The 19,198-nt window shown below is 43.9% G+C and overlaps 1 protein-coding gene across 2 annotated transcripts in view; it reads left to right on the top strand.

The window, feature by feature from the left end:
• The first annotated feature begins 3,758 nt into the window (after nucleotides 1-3,758).
• Nucleotides 3,759-19,198, top strand: part of PPARGC1A (PPARG coactivator 1 alpha) — a 449,981-nt gene continuing 434,541 nt past the window's right edge. For both annotated transcript variants that reach the window (XM_081958952.1, XM_081958953.1), the window contains exon 1: nucleotides 3,759-3,869. In XM_081958952.1, the coding sequence (XP_081815078.1) occupies nucleotides 3,834-3,869 (36 nt within the window). In that variant the 5' untranslated portion in view covers nucleotides 3,759-3,833. The remainder of the gene's footprint in view (nucleotides 3,870-19,198) is intronic.

The following is a 19,198-nucleotide window of genomic DNA, read 5'->3' on the forward strand; positions in this document are numbered from 1 at the left end:
ATATGTAATCTATTTCATTTGACTGTACACCACCCCGAGTCCCTTTGGGGAGAGGGGGCGGTATAAAAATCGAAATAAAGGTAAGGTAAAGGTATGTTTATTTATTTCAAAAACAATCTTTACCTGCTCGTTAGATCCAAAACACAAAACACTCATTGCTAACCTGCCTTCGTTCTGGTAGCCATTCCTTCTCTTGCTGATGTTCATTTCTCTCTCTCTTTTTTTTTAAAGAAGTGAATTGATATCAGGCGGAGCGTGCCAGAAATGGTGAGAACGGAAAGTTGGCCAATCAACCGTGATAGGAAGGTTATTGATCTGGGCAGAGAATTCCAGGAATTTGCTAAGTGATGATTTTGTTCACCCGGGGAGTCTTTAGCCTTGAAAAGCTGCTAATCATAACTCTCAGGCATGCCGCGAGAAAATTATGCCAGAAGGTATTTGTGTGTTACAGAAAGAAATACCTAAGTTTAATTGACTGATCGCTATAAACCGGATTACCTTTTGTCAGTCATAGACCAGGCATTCAATTGGTTAGTTCTTTTTTTAAAAAAAAAGATCAAAGAACAGAAGTATTTTGTGGAGGAGTGTGTTAATAAAGTGTTTTATCTTTTATTTGGAAAGACTCACTTGCAATCCTTAATAGAAACCGGTGGAAAGATATTGTAAGTTCTAAATACAATAGCCAAATACTTTTCATAACTTTGGTTGGCTTCTGTAGTGTTCAGAGGGACTGAAGCTCCTAGTTCAGCAGTCACCAACTGGTGGTTTGCGAGAAATTGTTGGTGGTCCGCAAAAACATTTGCATTTTTTATATTGCACTCAGTCAGGGGTCCTCAAACTACGGCCCCTGGGACAGAGACGTGCAATGAACGCTTGTGTTGCTGCAGAGAGTCTCCCCCTTCGGGGACTTTTTGTGTGGGTTGGAGGGGGCCAGAAATTCTGACTTGGGGTCTGCTTCAGCCTCCTGGTGGGGAGCTTTGGGCGAAGGCTGGAGGGAAGCGCTGGTGGTGGTGAAGAGCCGGAGGGCCTCATTCCAGTGGGACTGCATCACGGCCTGGAACTGGCTGAGCATCTCAGCCCTCTGAGTCTCCAGGCGCTGGTCCCTGGCCTTGCACTCCTGCAGGTCTTCCCTCTGCTTGGAAAGCCCATGCTCCTAGTCCTCAGTGAGGTGCTTCTGCTGAGCCTCCTTCTCGGTCAGATCCAATTTGAACTGAGCTGTTTTGCCAACTCTTTCTCATGGTGGCTGCTTAGCTCCAGCAATGGCTTCCTGTTGGGGCCCTAAGGAGCCCGGGTGGGCGGACGAGGAGGGGCTGGGAAGGGAGGGGCGAGTAGAGGCTGGTGAGGTGTCCCTCAACGTGAGTAACATCAAATTGGCCACACCCACCCAGTCACATGACCACTTAGCCACGCCCACCCAGCTGGTCATTAGGCAGATTGTATTAGTTGTCTGCGGGATTTAAAATTATGAATTCAGTGGTCCCTGAGATCCAAAAGGTTTGGGATCCCTGATCTAGTTAACATCTGGACTATAAGGGATCCTTGGTGCTCTCTGAGCTTGGTTGTCTCTGTTTGGTGCCCTCTCAACATAGCTGGTCATCACTGGCGCTGATGATGTTACCTAGTTTGGTAATGAAATGTCTGTAAGAAAGCCCTCAAGTTCAGAATCTATGAAGATTCTCCGTCATCCAAGTTATGGTTGTCCCAAAGGCACTTCCCCCTGTTGGACTTTGCTTTTTTTCCCCTCTTGAAGACAATTTTGCTTCTCATCCAAGAAGCTTCTTCAGTTGTGATCAAATGGTCACCTTTCAGTCAGAATTGAAGAACTTTATGGATGTTGAAGTAAAATGTCTTTAAGGAAAAACAAAGCTACAGAAACTCTCCTTTGTTGGTATCATGCTGGACTATGTTAAGTTCTTTAAATTTACCTGGTTTAAAGCCCCCAGTTTTTGCCCTTTAGAACAAATCTATCTTATAAAATGAGGGAAGCAGTGGCTCAGTGGCTAAGATGCTGAGCTTGTCGATCAGAAAGGTTGGCAGTTTGGTGGTTCGAACCCCTAGCGCTGCGTAATGGAGTGAGCTCCCGTTCCTTGTCCCAGCTTCTGCCAACCTAGCAGTTCGAAAGCACGTAAAAACGCAAGTAGAAAAATAGGGACCACCTTTGGTGGGAAGGGAACAGCGTTCCGTGCACCTTTGGCGTTTAGTCATGTCGGCCACATGACCACGGAGACATCTTCGGACAGCGCTGGCTCTTTGGTTTTGAAACGGAGATGAGTGAAATTTCTCCTTAGTTCTAGGTTTCTTCTCCCCTTGATTATTTTCCATCCGTTGTTTCTTGTCCTACCTTCAAGTGCTTTGGAGAATAGCTTGATCTCTTTGTCTCTCTGGTAGCCCCTCAAATATTGGAAGACTGCTCTTGTGTCTCCCCTGGTCCCTCTCTTCAATAGACCAGCCATGCCCAGTTCCTGCAACCGTTCATTGTATGTTTTAACCTCCAGTCCCCCAATCATCCTGGTTGCTCTTCTCTGCACTCTTTCTAGAGTCTCCACATCTTTTTTATTGTGTGGTGACCAAAACTGGACGCAGTACTCTAGGCGTGGTCCTACTAAGGCTTTATAGAGAGGTGTTAGGACCTCCCTTGATCTTGATTGTAAAGGTAAAGGTTCCCTTCGCACATACACTATATACTGCCAAAAGTATTCGCTCACCCATCCACATAATCAGACTCAGTTGTGAGCGAATACTTTTGGCAATATAGTGTATGTGCTAGTCATTCCCAACTCTAGGGGGCGGTGCTCATCTCTTTTTCAAAGCCGAAGAGCCAGCGATCTTAACTGTATCCCTCTGTTAAAGCACCTTAGGATTGCATTGGCTTTTTTGGCTACTGGTGCTCACTGCTGGCTTGTATTTATTTGACTGTTCACTAGCAAACAATTATTATACACCAGAGACAAAGTTCTTGTGTGTCCAATCACACCTGGACAATAAAGAATTCTATTCTATTCTATTCTATTCCATTCCATTCTTTGTTCTGTTCCATTTTATTCTATTCTGTTCTGTTCTATTCCATTCCATTTCTTCTTCTAGTCTAGTCTAGTCTATTCTGTTCTGTTCTATTCCATTCCATTCCTTGTTCTGTTCTATTTTATTCTATTCTGTTCTGCTCTATTCCATTCCATTCCTTGTTCTGTTCTGTTCTATTCCATTCCATTCCATTCCTTGTTCTGTTCTGTTCTGTTCTATTCCATTCTCTCTTCTCTTCTCTTCTCTTCTCTTCTCTTCTCTTCTCTTCTCTTCTCTTCTCTTCTCATTCCTTTCTCTCTTCTCTTCTCTTCTCTTCTCTTCTCTTCTCCTATTCTATTCTATTCTATTCTATTCTATTCTATTCTATTCTATTCTATTCTATTCTCATTCCATTTTCTCTTTTATTCTCTTCCTCCCTCCTCTCCTCTCCCTCTGCCTCTCCATTCCATTCCATTCCATTCGCTTTGGTCCATAGCTGGGAACTCAGCTTTAGACCAGGTGAGAGAAGAACAGATTAGGCAGGTGACTCTTTTGAAACTTTAAGAAGCGGTCTGGATTATGGCCTGTCTCTCTCTTAAAACAGCTTGCCATTTATCTGGCTTTCATGGAGAAAATAAAAACAAACCCTGCTGCTTTAAGAATCAACATTAACTTGATGGAGTTGACTTCTTCAGCACCTGTGCCCAATTCCAGGTTTTGGATTTTGCTTTTTTTTAAAAAAAAAAAAACCCACACCTGTGGGTTGTGGAGAAATGAACAGCTACTAGCCATTTTTATTTCTCTTCCTTCAATCTTTTGAGCTGGCTCTTACGATGGTGCTTCTTTCCCTTCTTCCTACAAATGAAGTGGTGAGTGGGATGTTTTCTTGGAGGCTTCAAAGCCGTGGAGAGCTTATGGGGGAATTGATCCTTTCTGATAAAATGGATTTGCAGGCTCTGGATATTTGGTTTTTTTTTTTTTTAATAATGTGTGTTGTGATCCCAGGAGCTAACTTTTGTGGTTTTTGCCAGTTGAGCTGCAAAACGAAAAGGGAGTAGGGGAAAGAAAATTTGGAATTTGGAGCTATGACAAACAGCTTCTCCTTCAGTTTGATTTAAGAGAACTACATCTTTTTTAAAAAAAGCCCCTTGCCTTTGATTCTAGAACACCCTTAACTCTGAATTAAGCAGGTGTTGAGGGAATAATATTTGGCCAAGATGCTGGTAGTGGTCTTTGCATGTTCTACAGTTTAAGAAAACAGAATACAATAAGAATAAGTAGAGAGTAGAATAGAGAGTAGAACAGGGAGTACAGAGTACAGAGTAGTGTGTAGATAAGAGTACAGAGTAGAGTACAAGTACAAGTACAATGTAGAGTAGAAGGAAGAGACCTTGGAGGTCTTCTACTCCAACCCCCTCCTTAGGCAGGAAACCCTATACCATTTCAGACAAATGTTATCCAACCTCTTCTTAAAAACTTCCAGAGTTGGAGCATTCACAGCTTCTGGGGGCAAGCTGTTCCACTGGTTAATTGTTCTCATTGTAGCAGCAATGTATTTGTAGGTAGTCCTTAATTTGCAAACACTTATTTGGTGGCCATCAGGATGGTGCTGAAAATAATGTGACTTACAACTGGTCTTCACACTTTAAGGACTGTCGGATTTGCTTAAATCTGCCCTTGCTTGGGCCTGACTCGCTTAACAACTGTCTCACTTGGTAACAGGTTTTTCCTAAATCGAGGACTTATTGTATGTGCTCTGAGTAGGATGTTTGAGTCAAGGAGAAAGTTATCGCTGTTCTGTGTAGAGGTACTACTTGACTTACGATCCCAATTGAACGCAAAATGGCCCTCTAAAAAAATGCAAAGGACCAGCTGTCTGCAAGGAGTGTGAATCCTTCCCTTCCCTACCATCTTGTCAAGAGCTGAAGAAGCTTCTGAAATGAGAAGTGAAAAGTCTTCAAAGAAAAGCCAAGAAAGTCCAGTTGCGTCTTGAAAACAAACGCACCCTTGTGGATCTGCCTATCTGGTGGCAGAGTCTACATTTTAGCAAACCTTTAGTACCCATACTCAGGGGTGGGATTGAAAAATTCTAGCAACCGATTCTCTGCTTGTTTGCTGGGTGGGCGTGGCCATGGAGGGGCGTGGCCTCATCAGCCTCCTCAGGATGGGGTGGGGGAGGCTTTCCTCGAGCCTCCGGGAGGGCAAAAACGGCCTCCCCCGGGCTCCAGAGGCCGGAAACAGGCCCATTTCTGGACTTCTGTAACTTCCAGTAGCCCCATTTTTTGCTCTCCCAGAGCTTCCGCGTGGGCCCCTGTACTTACCTGGCATGATGAACGGATCGTATGGAGACTCCTGGGAGGGGTGGGGTGGGCAGGGCCAGCCGGTCCTTGCAACAACCGGTTCAGCGAACCAGATGCAAAATTAGCATCCTGTTGGCCCGAACCAGTCTGGACCAGCTGAATCTCACCCCTGCCCATTAGGGGACTGGAGGCTCAAGCATATGAAGAACAGTTGCAGGAACTGGGTATGTCTAGTTGAATGAAAGGAAGGACTAGGGGAGACATGATAGCAGCCTTCCAATATCTCAGGGGTTGCCACAAAGAAGAGGGAGTCAAGCTATTCTCCAAGGCACCTGAGGGTAGAACAAGAAGCAATGGGTGGAAATTAATCAATACAATACAATACAATACAATAGTAGAGTTGGAAGGGACCTTGGAGGTCTTCTAGTCCAACCCCCTGCCTAGGCAGGAAACCCTATACCGTTTCAGACAAATAGCTATCCAACATCTTCTTAAAGACTTCCAGTGTTGGGGCATTCACAACTTCTGGAGGCAAGCTGTTCCACTGATTAATTGTTCTCACTGTCAGGAAATTTCTCCTCAGTTCTAAGTTGCTTCTCTCCTTGATTAGTTTCCACCCATTGCTTCTTGTTCTACCCTCAGGTGCTTTGGAGAATAGTTTGACTCCCTCTTCTTTGTGGCAACCCCTGAGATATTGGAATAATGCTATCATGTCTCCCCTAGTCCTTCTTTCTCTTAAGCTAAACATACCCAGTTCCTGCAACCGTTCTTCATATGTTTTAGTCTCCAGTCCCCTAATCATCTTTGTTGCTCTTCTCTGCACTCTTTCTAGAGTCTCCACATCTTTTTTACATCGTGGCGACCAGAACTGAATGCAGTATTCCAAGTATGGCCTTACCAAGGCATTATAAAGTGGTATTAACACTTCACGTGATCTTGATTCTATCCCTCTGTTGATGCAGCCTAGAACTGTGTTGGCTTTTTTGGCAGCTGCTGCACACGGCTGGCTCATATTTAAATGGTTGTCCACTAGGACTCCAAGATCCCTTTCACAGTTACTACTACTGAGTAAGGTATCACCTATACTGTACCTGTGCATAATCAAGGAGACAAGCAACCTAGAAATTAGGAGGAATCGTTAGAACGATTCATCAGTGGAACAACTTGCCTCCAGAAGTTGTGAATGCTCCAATACTGGAAGTTTTTAAGAAGATGTTGGACAACCATTTCTCTGAAGTGGTGTAGGGTTTCCTGCCTAAGCTGCGGGTTGGACTAGAAGACCTCCAAGGTCCCTTCCAACTCTGTTATTCTATTCTATTCTATTCTGAATGGAAGTTTTCCAAAGAGAAATAATTAGTCAACGATGAAAACCAATTCTATAATATAAAGTGGTTCAGCCTGCCTAATTTTGTCCGGGAGCAAACACAGAATCATGATTAAAAACCAAGCTATGTAGTCCTTTTACATTGCTGAAAATTAAAAACATTTTTCCTTTTTAAATGTTGAGTCAGGCCTTGCTCTACAAATATGCTTTTATTTTCAAGCACCTCTGACTACCAGAGTTTTCCCAAGTAAATCTTTTTAACCTTAGTTTGAAAGAGAAAAAAAAATCCCATGGCTCTAATCTTGCACATTATTTCAAGATAATATCCCCTTCAGCATTGGGTTTCACACTTCGTTACCACCTGTTTGCCTTTCGCGCATGGGCCCGGCCTCAAAAACATGCCGAAATAGGACGGCCTAGAGCAGTGATGGCTCACCTTTTCTGGATCACATGCCCAAAGTGGAGGGAGCGCAGGGGGGAGTCATGCACGGGGGTGCCCACAACCATAATGCTATGTGCGCAAACCTCCCCACACACTTGCATGCTCAACTCCTGCCCTCCCCCTACTTTTGGCACACTTTTTTTGCCCTCCCCAGGCTCCAGGGGTGTTCTAGCAGCCTGGGGAGGGTGAAAACAGACCCCCCGGAGGCTCTCCCAAGCTTCAGGAGGCTTCTCTGAAGGCTCCGGAGTGCAAAAAATGGCCCAACGCGCAAACTGGAAGTCTGTTCCCGAACTTCCGGTTTGCGCATTGAGTGGTTTTTCACTTCCGGAGGGCTAAAAACGACTGAAAAAAAGGCCGAAGCCAGCTGGCCAGCCTGTGCATGCTCACTGGAGCTGACAGGGCAACGCCTCACATGCCCTAACACAGGGGTGTCCAAACTTGGGAACTTCAAGACTTGTGGACTTCAACTCCCAGAATTCCCCAGCCAGCATGGCTGGCTGGGGAATTCTGGGAATTGAAGTCCACAAGTCTTGAAGTTCCCAAGTTTGGACACCCCTGACCTAACAAATGGCATGCCACAGGTTCGCCATCACGGGCATAGAGTGATTTCCGCTATCGGTTTGGGCGAACCGCTCCAAACCGGCTGAATTCTATCTCTGATTCCCTTCTGTTTTACGTAAAATTTCTTGAAATGCCTTTCCTTCTCTCCCCCCCCCCATCTTTTCTGAAAACCAAAATACAGGCTAACAATGGTGGTGGTTTGTTTTTTTTAAAATCAAGTAATCAGCATTTATTTCTTGCAATTATTTTGCTGACTGCAAAGGTAAGGGTGTTGATGCAGCAGAATTAGATGCGGAGCGATCTTCGTCTTTTGTGGAGTTTGTTCTTTTGCGTTGTGCGTTTCCTTTGCTTTGGTTGCTGGATTTTTACCCAGGTCTACAATTTTAAGGGAGAATCCTTTAAAAAAAAGGAGGTAGATAGGACTGGATGAATCCTTTTGTTTAACGATGGAGGAAGCTGAGTTTGGAAAGATTTGCTGAAGGAAATTGATGTGCAGAGAAATGAGAGCAGAATTCAGTCAAAGCAGGCTGCAGTCAGATTATATCCTTGTCTTGTATGAACAGTAGAAATTAATTCATTTTTAATCTATTAGCTCATTAGGAAAACAGTGAAGCTGTTGTTAATTCCTGCCTTTCTAGTCAACCTTTCAAGCAATCCTCTGATGTGACTAATATGTCGCGTCCTTTCAATCCATAACACAATTGCAAATCTCCGCGCGATATCCAAAGCATTGAGATTTAAGAAGAGGGAATTCCAAAGTGGCAAATTTATTTTACTATGAAAACTTTTTTTTTAAAGGGTTCTTTAAAAAAGAAAATATTTTTGCAAAAAACCACAGTTCATTTATCAATCAGAATAGAGCTGCAAGGGGACCTTGGAGGTCTTCTAGTCCAACCCCCTGAACGAGTAGGAGATCCTACACAATTTGAGACAAGCAGCTGTGCAGTCTCTAATCAAAACCTCCAGTGTTGGACAACTTCTGGTGGCCAGCTGTTCCACTGATTAATTGTCCTCACTGTTAGCAAGTTTCCCCTTAGTTCCAAGTTGCTTCTCTCCTTGATTAATTCCCATCCGTTGCTCCTTGCCCTGTCTTCACAGGCTTTGGTAAATTTAGTGACCGTATAAAAATTACGACGCCTCTGAAAAAAGTGACTTATGACTGTTTTTCACACTTGTGACCGTTTCAAGATTCCCATGGTCATGTGATCAAAACTCCGACGCTTGACTCATACTTATGACGCTTTTCTGACCTTCTGACAAGCAAAGTCAATGGGGAAGAAAGATTCGCCTAACGATGGCGTGACTAACCTAAAAACTGCAGAGACTCACTTAACAACGGTGGCAAGAAAGGTAGTTAAAATGGGGCAAAACTCACTCCCCCCCCTGCTTAGCAACATAAATTTTGACCTCAGTTGTGGCCGTTAAGTCGAGGACTACCTGTGCTTCATCAAGCCAGACAATAATTTTGACGCCAGTGCGGTTGTGCAATATTATTCTGTTTGCTTCCTCCCTCCAATTGCCTTGCTAAAATTTAGTGGAGGTTGAACAGATGTACATTAAGAAAAGTTGGTTATGTTAATATGACAGCGATCTCCGACTCTCAGCTGTTGGAAGCAGCGCTATGCTCTCGCGTTACAGAATTAACACTTTAACCTGATGTCATTAGCTCACTATTACGCTAATATCTGATTCTGGATTCTGTCCAGTCTCATTAGATATCCCCCTGCTGATGATTCTGTTACAGGTAAAATATTAATTGCCTCCGCATCTCTTTCAAATGTCTGGGGCAGAAAAGGAGATTTATAAAGCTGACACTTTTACTGCCAAACTAGATAGCTATTTAGGGAAAATCTGGGGATGAAACAGCCAAGGGAAAAAAAAAACCCTTGAGTTTCTTAGTCCATTTTTTTATACCTTCCCGTTTAGAAGAAGACATATATTACACTACCCTTTTTTTTGCGACGAAGCTACCTGATCGGGCTATGCAGACGAAATTCACAATTGTTGGCTCTGTGGTGGTCAGTGATTGAAACACATAAGGGAATTATCGCTCCTGCCGCCTTGAATCTGGAAGCAGTTCCATAGGTGGAAGGCGTAGACACTGTGGTGAGGTACCGATGTTTAGTACTGTAAGGAGCCCCAGACCGCTCCTGAGGGAAGGAGTGAAACGTCTGCTATTTGGAACTGAGATAACGGAATGTGAGGCAACTGGCAGTTGGAACAGAGTTCTTTTCAGGTGGGGAGGGAGAGTAGAATGTCTAACTTCTTAGCATCAGAACGTGTTAATATAAGGCAATTGGCAATTGGAAAAGAGTTCTTTTCAGATGGGGAGGGGGAGTAGAACACTTTAGCATCAGAGCGTGTTAATTACTGTATAGGAATACTAATAATCTAATGGCCATTTTGAAAAATCCTTTCTTAGCGAGTACCTAGAAGCCAAGAGGAACATACGTGCCAAATTTCAAGTTTGTAGGCTTTAAGGTTCTGGAGATTTCATGATGAGTGAATGGTACCTGACTTTTAAATATATAGATTCTGCACCCATGTTTAAAATGGGTGTAATTTTAATCAGCCAGCTGCTTTTCACCTCTATCTGATTAATAACAATATATTGAGGAGCAACTTACAAAGAAAGAACTTGAAATGGGGTATCAAAAGTCTCATACTTTATAGTAGGAACTTTTTTTCCTATATTCTTCTTCACTGGGTACTATTTTAGTCCCCTCTCCAGCTCAGTGTCCTTCTAACAATCAATCAATCAATCAATCAATCAATCAATCAATCACAATAGTACTGGAAGGGGCCTTGGAGGTCTTCTAGTCCAACCCTCCTGCTCAAGCAGGAGACCCTATACCATTTCAGACAAATGCCTGTCCAGTCTCTTCTTAAAAAAAAAACCCCAGGGATGTAGCACCCACAACTTCTGGAGGCAAGCTGTTCCACTGATTAATTGTTCTCACTGTTGGGAAATTTCTCCTTAGTTCTAGGTTGCTTCTCTCCTTGATTAGTTCCCACCCGTTGCTGGTCTTGTGTTCAGGTGCTTTGGAAAATAGCTTGATTCCCTCTTCTTTGGGGCAGCCCCTCAAATATCGGAAGACTGCTATCATGTCACTCTTAGTTCTTCTTTTCATTAAACCATACATACCCAATTCATAAAACATAGAATAATGGAGTTGGGAGGGACCTTGGAGGTCTTCTAGTCCAGCCCCCTGCTCAAGCAGGAGACCCTGTACCATTTCTCACAAGTGGCTGCCCAGTCTCCAAACCTCCAGTGATGGAATCCTCACAACATCTGAAGGCAACTTCTGTTCCACTGGTTAATTGTCCTCCCTGTTAGGAAATTCCTCCTCAATTCCAGGTTGCTTCTCTCCTTGATTAGTTTCCATCAATTGCTTCTTGTCCTGCCTTCTGGTGCTTTGGAGGATAAATTGACCCCCCTCTTCTTTGGGGCAGCTCCTCAAATATTGGAAGGCTGCTATTATGTCTCCCCTGATCCTTCTCTTCACTAGACTAGCCAGGCCCAGTTCCTGCAACCGTTCTTCATGTGTTTTACTCTTTAGGGCTTTAACTACGGTAGGCGCTATCATGTCACACCTAGTCCTATTTTTTTTTATTTCCCCTAGCATTTTTAAAAATATTTTTATTCTCCCTAACATTGATTCTGTGCTCCTCATTCTTTCCAATGGCATGAGGAGAAGAAAAAAGAGTCCCATTTTATAAGATGTCGTTCGTCTTACAGAAACTCTTATTTTACGGCGCAAACCACTTAATGCTGCCTAAAAATAAAAAGTGGTCATATAGGATCAAGTTCAGTGGACAAATAGTGCCAGTTGTTGCATCTTCAATTAGAATAGAATAGAATAGTAGAGTAGAATAGAATAGAATAGTAGAGCAGAGTAGAATAGTAGAGTAGAGTAGAATAGAATAATAGAGTAGAATAGTATAGAATAATGTAGAATAGAATAAAATAGAATAATAGAATAGAGTAAATAGAATAGAATAGAATAATAGAGTAGAGTACAATAGGAATAGAATAGAATAGAATAACAGAGTTGGAAGGGACCTTGGAGGTCTTCTAGTCCAACCCCCTGCCTAGGCAGGAAACCCTATACCACTTCAGACAGATGGCTATCCAACATCTTCTTAAAGACTTCCAGAGTTGGATCTGGAATTAAGATGAAATCAATCCAGATTAAAGATTTTAATAAGCAACTTAGAACTGAGGAGAAATTTCCTGACAGTTAGAACAATTAATCAGTGGAACAGAAGTTGCCTCCAGAAGTGGTGAATGCTCCAACACTGGAAGTCTTTAAGAAGATGTTGGATAGCTATTTGTCTGAAACGGTATAGGGTTTCCTGCCTAGGCAGGGGGTTGGACTAGAAGACCTCCAAGGTCCCTTCCAACTCTACTATTGTATTGTATTGTATTGTAATTAAGATTAAAGCAATTCAACCTAGAACTAAGGAGGAATTTCCTAACAGCAAGAACAATTAATCAGCAGAACAACTTGCCTCCAGAAGCTCTGGGTGCGTTATCATCAGAGCCTTTCAAAAATAGACTGGAAATCCATTTTTCCAGAATGGTATAGTTAGAGTTTCCTGCTCGAGCCTGGGGTTTGACTAGAAGATCTCTGAGGTCCCATTCAGACCTAAGATTCTATGTTCCAAGATCATCAATATAAAAAGTTCTGGACACATGTCCACATCTTTGTGAAATATTCAATGGTTCATATTAGGATTCTTGCAGAAGTTTTATCAACTTTATTGGGTGTGGATGCTTTACAATCAAACTTATGGATTGTTTAATTCTACTAGAATAAAAAAATTGGAGTGGTTAGGCAAATCGCAATTTGAATACAACTTGAAAGGTAGGAATTCACTGTAATATTTATGGAATAGCCACACTTTTTTTTATAGTCACACGAAACAAAACAATAAATTTGTTTACAGCAACTGGAAGGACCGTGTTCTTATTAAAACTATGCCTTAGATTTTTAGCAACTGATGTTTACTGCAGCAAGTGCTTCCCCCAAGCCCCAGTTTGCAAGTTGCCAAACGCAGATTTGAAAATCGAAGGTGGCTTATTTTTCTTTTCAATGCCACAATTTTTTTACTTCCCCGAGTTGCTGCTGCATGGATATCTGTGTGACTGAGGGCTGTCAAATGTGGCAAGCAAAAAAAGAAAAAGAAAAGAAAGGGGGAAAAAAATGGAGGTGTTATTCTGCCTTTTACAATTCCCCAAAGGTTCCTGAAAATCCCACGGGATCCCTTCCGTGCTTGGGGTTTTATTTTAGGACGGAAAGACTTCAAGCGGTGCTTAGAGAGAGAATTGTGCCAATGGCCCGGCAGGCCCACGGGCAAAGCTGCACGGATTTGGAAGATGCCGAATGTGGCTGCTTCTGCCGTGGCTGTTTTTGAACTTCTGACGGTGTGGATTTGCAGCTTTCTCAAAGCTTTCCTTGTGACGTTGGGCGATATCATCCACCTGCCAAGAACTGTTCTGATGCTGAAGACTTTCTGTGAATAGATCTCTCTCTCTCTCTCTCTTGCGCCAGGCTACGCCCAATGAAAGGATGGGGAAGCAGCCAGATGTTGGTAGATGTGGGGGACAACCAGGAAGGGTGCTTGGGCCAGCAATTGATGTGTGTGTGTGTGTATTAAATGACTGAATATATATCTATATCTCTATATCCATCTATCCATCCATCCACTTATTTAATTTATCCTGCTTCCTACATATATACGTGTAAATTATAATTCATAAATAAATTATCACAGTGCATACATCAGTGATGGGATTCCAGATATTTATGTTTGCCTGTGTGTGTACTATATATATACACAAACATATATTTGTTTTCGTAGATAAAGATAAACCACAGATAAAATCAGCAAAATTCTCCACAAGCACAATATCAGGACAGCCTTCACCACTGATCAAAAAATAGCCAACATCTTAAGAAACCCCAAAGACAAAATCCAGCTAGAAAACCAAGGAGTCTACGAAATACCATGCAAAATCTGCCCAGCAATATACATAGGACAAACAAGCAGGAGAATAAATGCACGCATCACAGAACACAAAAATGCAGTAAGAAAAAAAGAAAAAACTTCCTCCCTTTTCCAGCACCTTAAAGCTACAGGACATGAAATCAACTTTGAAGGAGCCAGGTTAATCTCCAAAACAGAACACCTCCACAAGAGAATAATCATGGAAGCCATCGAAATAGAGAAACACCCCCACAGCATGAACAAACGTGATGATACCTCCCGCCTACCAAACATCTGGAAACCAGCCCTAGCCAACAAACGAACACCACCCACCACCCAAGCCGTTACAATACAAAACAACAATGCACACGCAGCCTGCACCAATCTGCACCAATCTACCAATCATGATACAACCACACAACCAATCATTCCACTTACTGAAACAAAGCCAGCACCCCATCCCCTCCCACCAAGACTTACAGAAAGACGGCAGCTCCGTTCCCATTTTAAGCCCACATTTTGAGCCCACGCTTGAAGATGGCAGGTGCGATCCTGCCGAAACGTTGCAAAGACAATCTCAACTTTACACGGGAAAAGACCCGAATACAACAAAACCAACAAACATATATACATATACATGTATTCATATATACATATATGCACGTAGACTTTTATACCACTTTACAGTGCTTTACAGCCTTCTCTAAGCAGTTTACAGAGTCAGCATATTTCCACCTAACAATCTGGGTTCTCATTTTACACACCTCGGAAGGATGGAAGGCTGAGTCAACCAGGATCAAACTCCTGGCAGTTGGCAGAGTTAACCTGCAATACTGCATTCTAGCCACTGGGAAGGAAGGAAGGAAGGAAGGAAGGACTAGCAATAGCACTTAAACTTATATACCACTTCACAGTGCTTTGCAGTCCCTCTCTAAGCGGTTTGCAGAGTCAGCCTCCTGTCCCCAACAATCTGGATCCTCATTTTACCCACCTCGGAAGGATGGAAAGCTGAGCCAACCTGCTCAAGGCTGTTGAGTGCCATTGATTTGGCTCCAGCTCTTCCATAAGACAGATCCATCCATCCTTCCTTCCTTCCTTCCTTCCTTCCTTCCTTCCTTCCTTCCTTCCTTCCTTCCTTCCTTCCTTCCCTCCCTCCCTCCCTCCCTCCCTCCCTCCCCCCCTCCCTCCCTCCCTCCCTTCTCTAGAATAGAATTCTTTATTGGCCAAGTGTGATTGGACACAAAGGAATTGGTCTTTGGTGCAGATGCTCTCAGTGTACATAAAAAGACAAGATACATTCATCAAGAATCCTAAGGTACAGCACTTAATGTTAGTCATAGGATACAAATAAGCAATCAGGAAACAATATCACTATAAATCGTAAGGATACAAGCAATAAAGATACAGTCCTACATAAGTGGGAGGAGATGGGTGATAGGAAGGATGAGAAGACTAATAGTAATAATAATGTAGCCTTAGTGAATGGTTTGACAGTGGTGAGGGAATTAGTTGTTTAGCAGAGCGATGGCATTGGGGAAAAAACTGTCCTTGTGTATAGTTGTTCTGGTGTGCAGTGCTCTATAATGTCATTTTGAGGGTAGGAGTTGAAACAATTTATGTCCAGGATGTGAGGGGTCTGTAGATATTTTCACAGCCCTCTTTCTGACTCGTGTAGTGTGCAGGTCCTCCATGGAAGGCTGGTTGGCAGCAATTGTTTTTTCTGCAGTTCTGATTCTCCTCCAAAGTCCGTGTCTGTCTTGTTGGGTTGCAGAGCCAAACCAGACAGTTATGGAGGTGGAAATGAGAGACTCAATAATTCCTCTGTAGAACAGAATCACTAGTTCTACGTATGGAGAGAGTCAGATCTATTGTCTACCAATCCAAAGGCTTTTATTCACTTTTTGCTTTGCCCCGTTAGGGAGCAGTGGCGAAAGGCGTCTCTGTGTTTGCTGTCGTCCTGCCCTGAGCATCTCCTTCTTTCTTGAGACGTTAAGGTCACGGTGAAGAGCTCCCGCAGTAGAAGGCTTAGCTAATAGCCCCCGCACCCAAACACACACACACACACACACAGACCTAGGTGGAAACCTCTCTTTGCCTAATTCTGAAACACTATCTCAGCACCGGCCGTTGTCCCTCGACAGCTGAAACCAAGGAGATGGGAAACGGAAAAACGAGATCAGGAGGCCTTTGTTGGCTTCGGCCGCAGCTTTTGCTGCGTCAGGGAAATCTCAGATTCCAGAAGGTCCGCGATTTAATCGTCTTGTGGTGTCACATCACATGCTGAAACGCTGGCCAGTCACACAATACAAAGCTGGGTGCCTCTTTTCCTCCCGTGACAGGGTGTAAAAGAAGCCGGGCGCGTGTTTTATTTAGAAGCATTGTAGGCCGGGCGAACCAAAGATGGTGCACGACCTTGGAGAAATACGATCCGAGGCAAACGAAGGGCCATGTCTCTAAATTGGGTGGAGAACGTCCTTATTCAGGGATCTGTGGGAGATGCGGAGAAACTCTTCTATTCCTTCTCAAAGGGCAAAATCTCCGACATTAGAAACTCTTCTGGTTTGGGTTTTCTGACAGTCATGCATTTCTTTTTTGCCATCTTTCAGAAAGAAAGCGGACTTCTTCTTCTTCTTCTTCTTCTCCTTCTTCTTCTCCTTCTCCTTCTCCTTCTTCTTCTTCTTCTTCTCTTGACAAGGATTGTCAAGTGAGAAGTGTCAGAACCTCATGTTTAAGTTTCAACACGAAACTGATTTATTGCTCAAAGGGACGCAGTTGCTCAGTGGATAAGACGCTGAGCTTGTTGATCAGAAAGTTCAGCGGTTCGGGGGTTTGAATCCCTAGTGCCGCGTAACAGAGTGAGCTCCCGTGACTTGTCCCAGCTTCTGCCAACCGAGCAGTTCAAAAGCAGGTAAAAATGCAAGTAGAAAAATAGGAGCCACCTTTGGTGGGAAGGGAACAGCGTTCCGTGCGCCTTCGATGTTGAGTCATGCCGGCCACATGACCACGGAGACGTCTTCGGACAGTCCTGGCTCTTCGGCTTTGAAACGAAGATGAGCATCGCCCCCTAGAGTCAGGAACGACTGGCACCTTACACACAAGAATCTATCAACTAACAGTCAGCACTAAATTTGCACTCGATAAGAGTCAAAGAAATTCAAGAGGGATTGGGGTTAGACCATAGTGGGAACATACCGAGTTCAGGCTAATTCCTATCTTGACTCTGCCCCCAGTCCTAGGTCCTTGAATTAAGGAGAAACTTCCTGACACTGAAGGCAATTAACCAGTGGAACAGCTTGCCACCAGAAGTTGTGAATGCTCCATCACTGGAGGTTTTTAAGAAGAGACTGGACAACCACTTGTCACAAATTGTATAGGTTCTCCTGCAAGAGCAGGGGGCTGGACTAGAAGACCTCCAAGGTCCCTTCCAGCTCTATTCTGGTTGATTGATCCTACGAGGATTATGATATAGCTTTCCTAACAGCGGATGCAACTGCTTACATTACTTAGGGGGAAAAATACATCTTTAAAGATGCTTAGAAATAAATTACAGTTTGCAGTAGCCAATATCTGATTACTGGTTTCGGAGGAGAAAACCCCTCTTTATGGAGTCCTAAGATGCCACTTTATTTTGATTGATTAATTTAAAATGAGCACCTTTGAAATAGAAATTATTCCTAGTGGAACAGGGTACTTAAGAAACATATGCGGTGTATCAAGAAGAGACAGGGTCAAGAATTTGAGGCACTGGTGATTACGGAAATTATTTACCATTTATTTTGCCTCTCTCCAGCTCAAAAAAATAGTTGATAACGGCTTTGTATGGTCGATAAGAATATCTTGAATCAAGGAAGCGCATTGTGGTTTCAGCCCTGGGTCAAGAGAGCAAGATTTGGGAAGAAACTGTATTTGGGAAAGCAGAAGGCGAGTAGATTCCTCTGGCTTCTTACTTGGTGAAAGACTCAACCTTTCTTGACCGTTGGTAGAAAAGCACACATAGAATAACAAAGCAGAATGACAGGTTGTGAAGGACCTTGGGGGGGGGGTGTCTTCTGGTCCAACTCCCTGCTCAGGCAGGAGACCCCAGACCCTTTCAGACAAATGGTGGTCCAATCTCTTCTTAAAAACCTCCAGTGTGGCAGCACCCGCAACACCTGGAGGCAACCTCTGTTCCACTAACACATTCATCTTTCTCCTCCTCCTCCTCCTCCTCCTCCTTCCTCCTCCTCCACCCTTACCCAAACTAGGAAACATCATCAGTGGTACTCAAATGATAATGATGATGTTACATAGTTGGTAAGTGAAATGTCTGCCAGACAACCAGCAAGCTCAGAGAGCATCAAGGACTCTTCCTCTCCTCCTCCTCCTCCCCTCCTCCTCTTCTTCTTCTTCCTCCTCCTCCTCCCTCTTTTCTTCTTTTTCTTCTTCCTCTTCCTCCTCCCCCTCCTGCCGCCTTCTCCTCCTTTTCCTCCTCCCCATCTCCCTCCCTCCCTCCTCCTTCCCCTCCTCTCTCCTTCCTCCTCCTCCCCTTCCTCCCCCTTTCTTCTTTTTCTTCTCCCTTCCTTCCCCCTCCTCCTCCCCCTCCTCTTTCCTTCTCCTTCCCCCTCCTCCTCCTCCTTCCCTTCCTCTTTCTTCTACTTCTCCCTCCTCCTTCCTCTAATTCTTCTTCCTCTTCTTCTTCTTCTTCTTCTTTCTCCTCCTCTTGTAGCCTGAGACATGGCTACTCCTAAGGCCAAAGGGCACCCAGGGGTGTCTCCTTTGACGAGCTGCGTCTTCTCCACGTTCTCTTCTTAGGGCCCTTTAGAAAGACAGCCGTGGAGTTCAAGCACCTAGGGATTAAATCTGCTCAGACCCCGTATTAAATCACTGGACTGGACTTCTTCCCTAAGAGAGATGACAAGACTTTCCAATTAAAACCTCGTCCTTTTTTCTGCACCAAGCAGGCTTAAATCTCTGCACTATTGATCAGCTGCATTGGACCTACGATGCTCTTGAGCGCCTCAAAGAATTATTAATTGGAATAAAGAATTTGGCTCCTCTTTTCTGCTGATGCGCTTGGATTTCCTGAGGCCGCCCCTGAGCTCTGCTTTGTTTCATCTACCTGGGTTTATACTTGCAGGGGGTTGTAGGGGTAAGAGCCCTTTCGGGAGGGGGAGAAAACCGCCTTCCCCGCTGAGCTGGAAAAGTTAAAGAACCGCGTTGCCTCTCAATCCGTCCATTGGGGAGCGAGTCTTGCGTAAATTGCTCTGAGGACCCTAGGAGAGAAAGGCCTGCAGGTATTGTAAGATTTCCATACACTGAAAAGACTGACTGCAGATATCAAGGAAGGAGAATATTGGCAGCTCACGGGTTGACATGTGGGGTCCTTGAGTTTGCTTGTTTTCACGCAGACGTTTCATGACCCCAAGTAGGTAACATCATCAGTGTTAGAAGGAGGTGGGATTTATGGAAAGGAGGAGGAGGAGGAGGAGGAGGAGGATGATTGTGGGGTCCTTGGTGTTCTCTGAGCTTGGTGGTTTTTTTGCAGACGTTGCATGACCCAACTAGGGAACGTCATCAGTGCTAGAAGGAGGTGGGATTTGC

The sequence above is a fragment of the Natrix helvetica genome (genome assembly GCF_964273705.1).
Source record: "Natrix helvetica genome assembly, chromosome: 7".
Taxonomy (NCBI): domain Eukaryota; kingdom Metazoa; phylum Chordata; class Lepidosauria; order Squamata; family Natricidae; genus Natrix; species Natrix helvetica.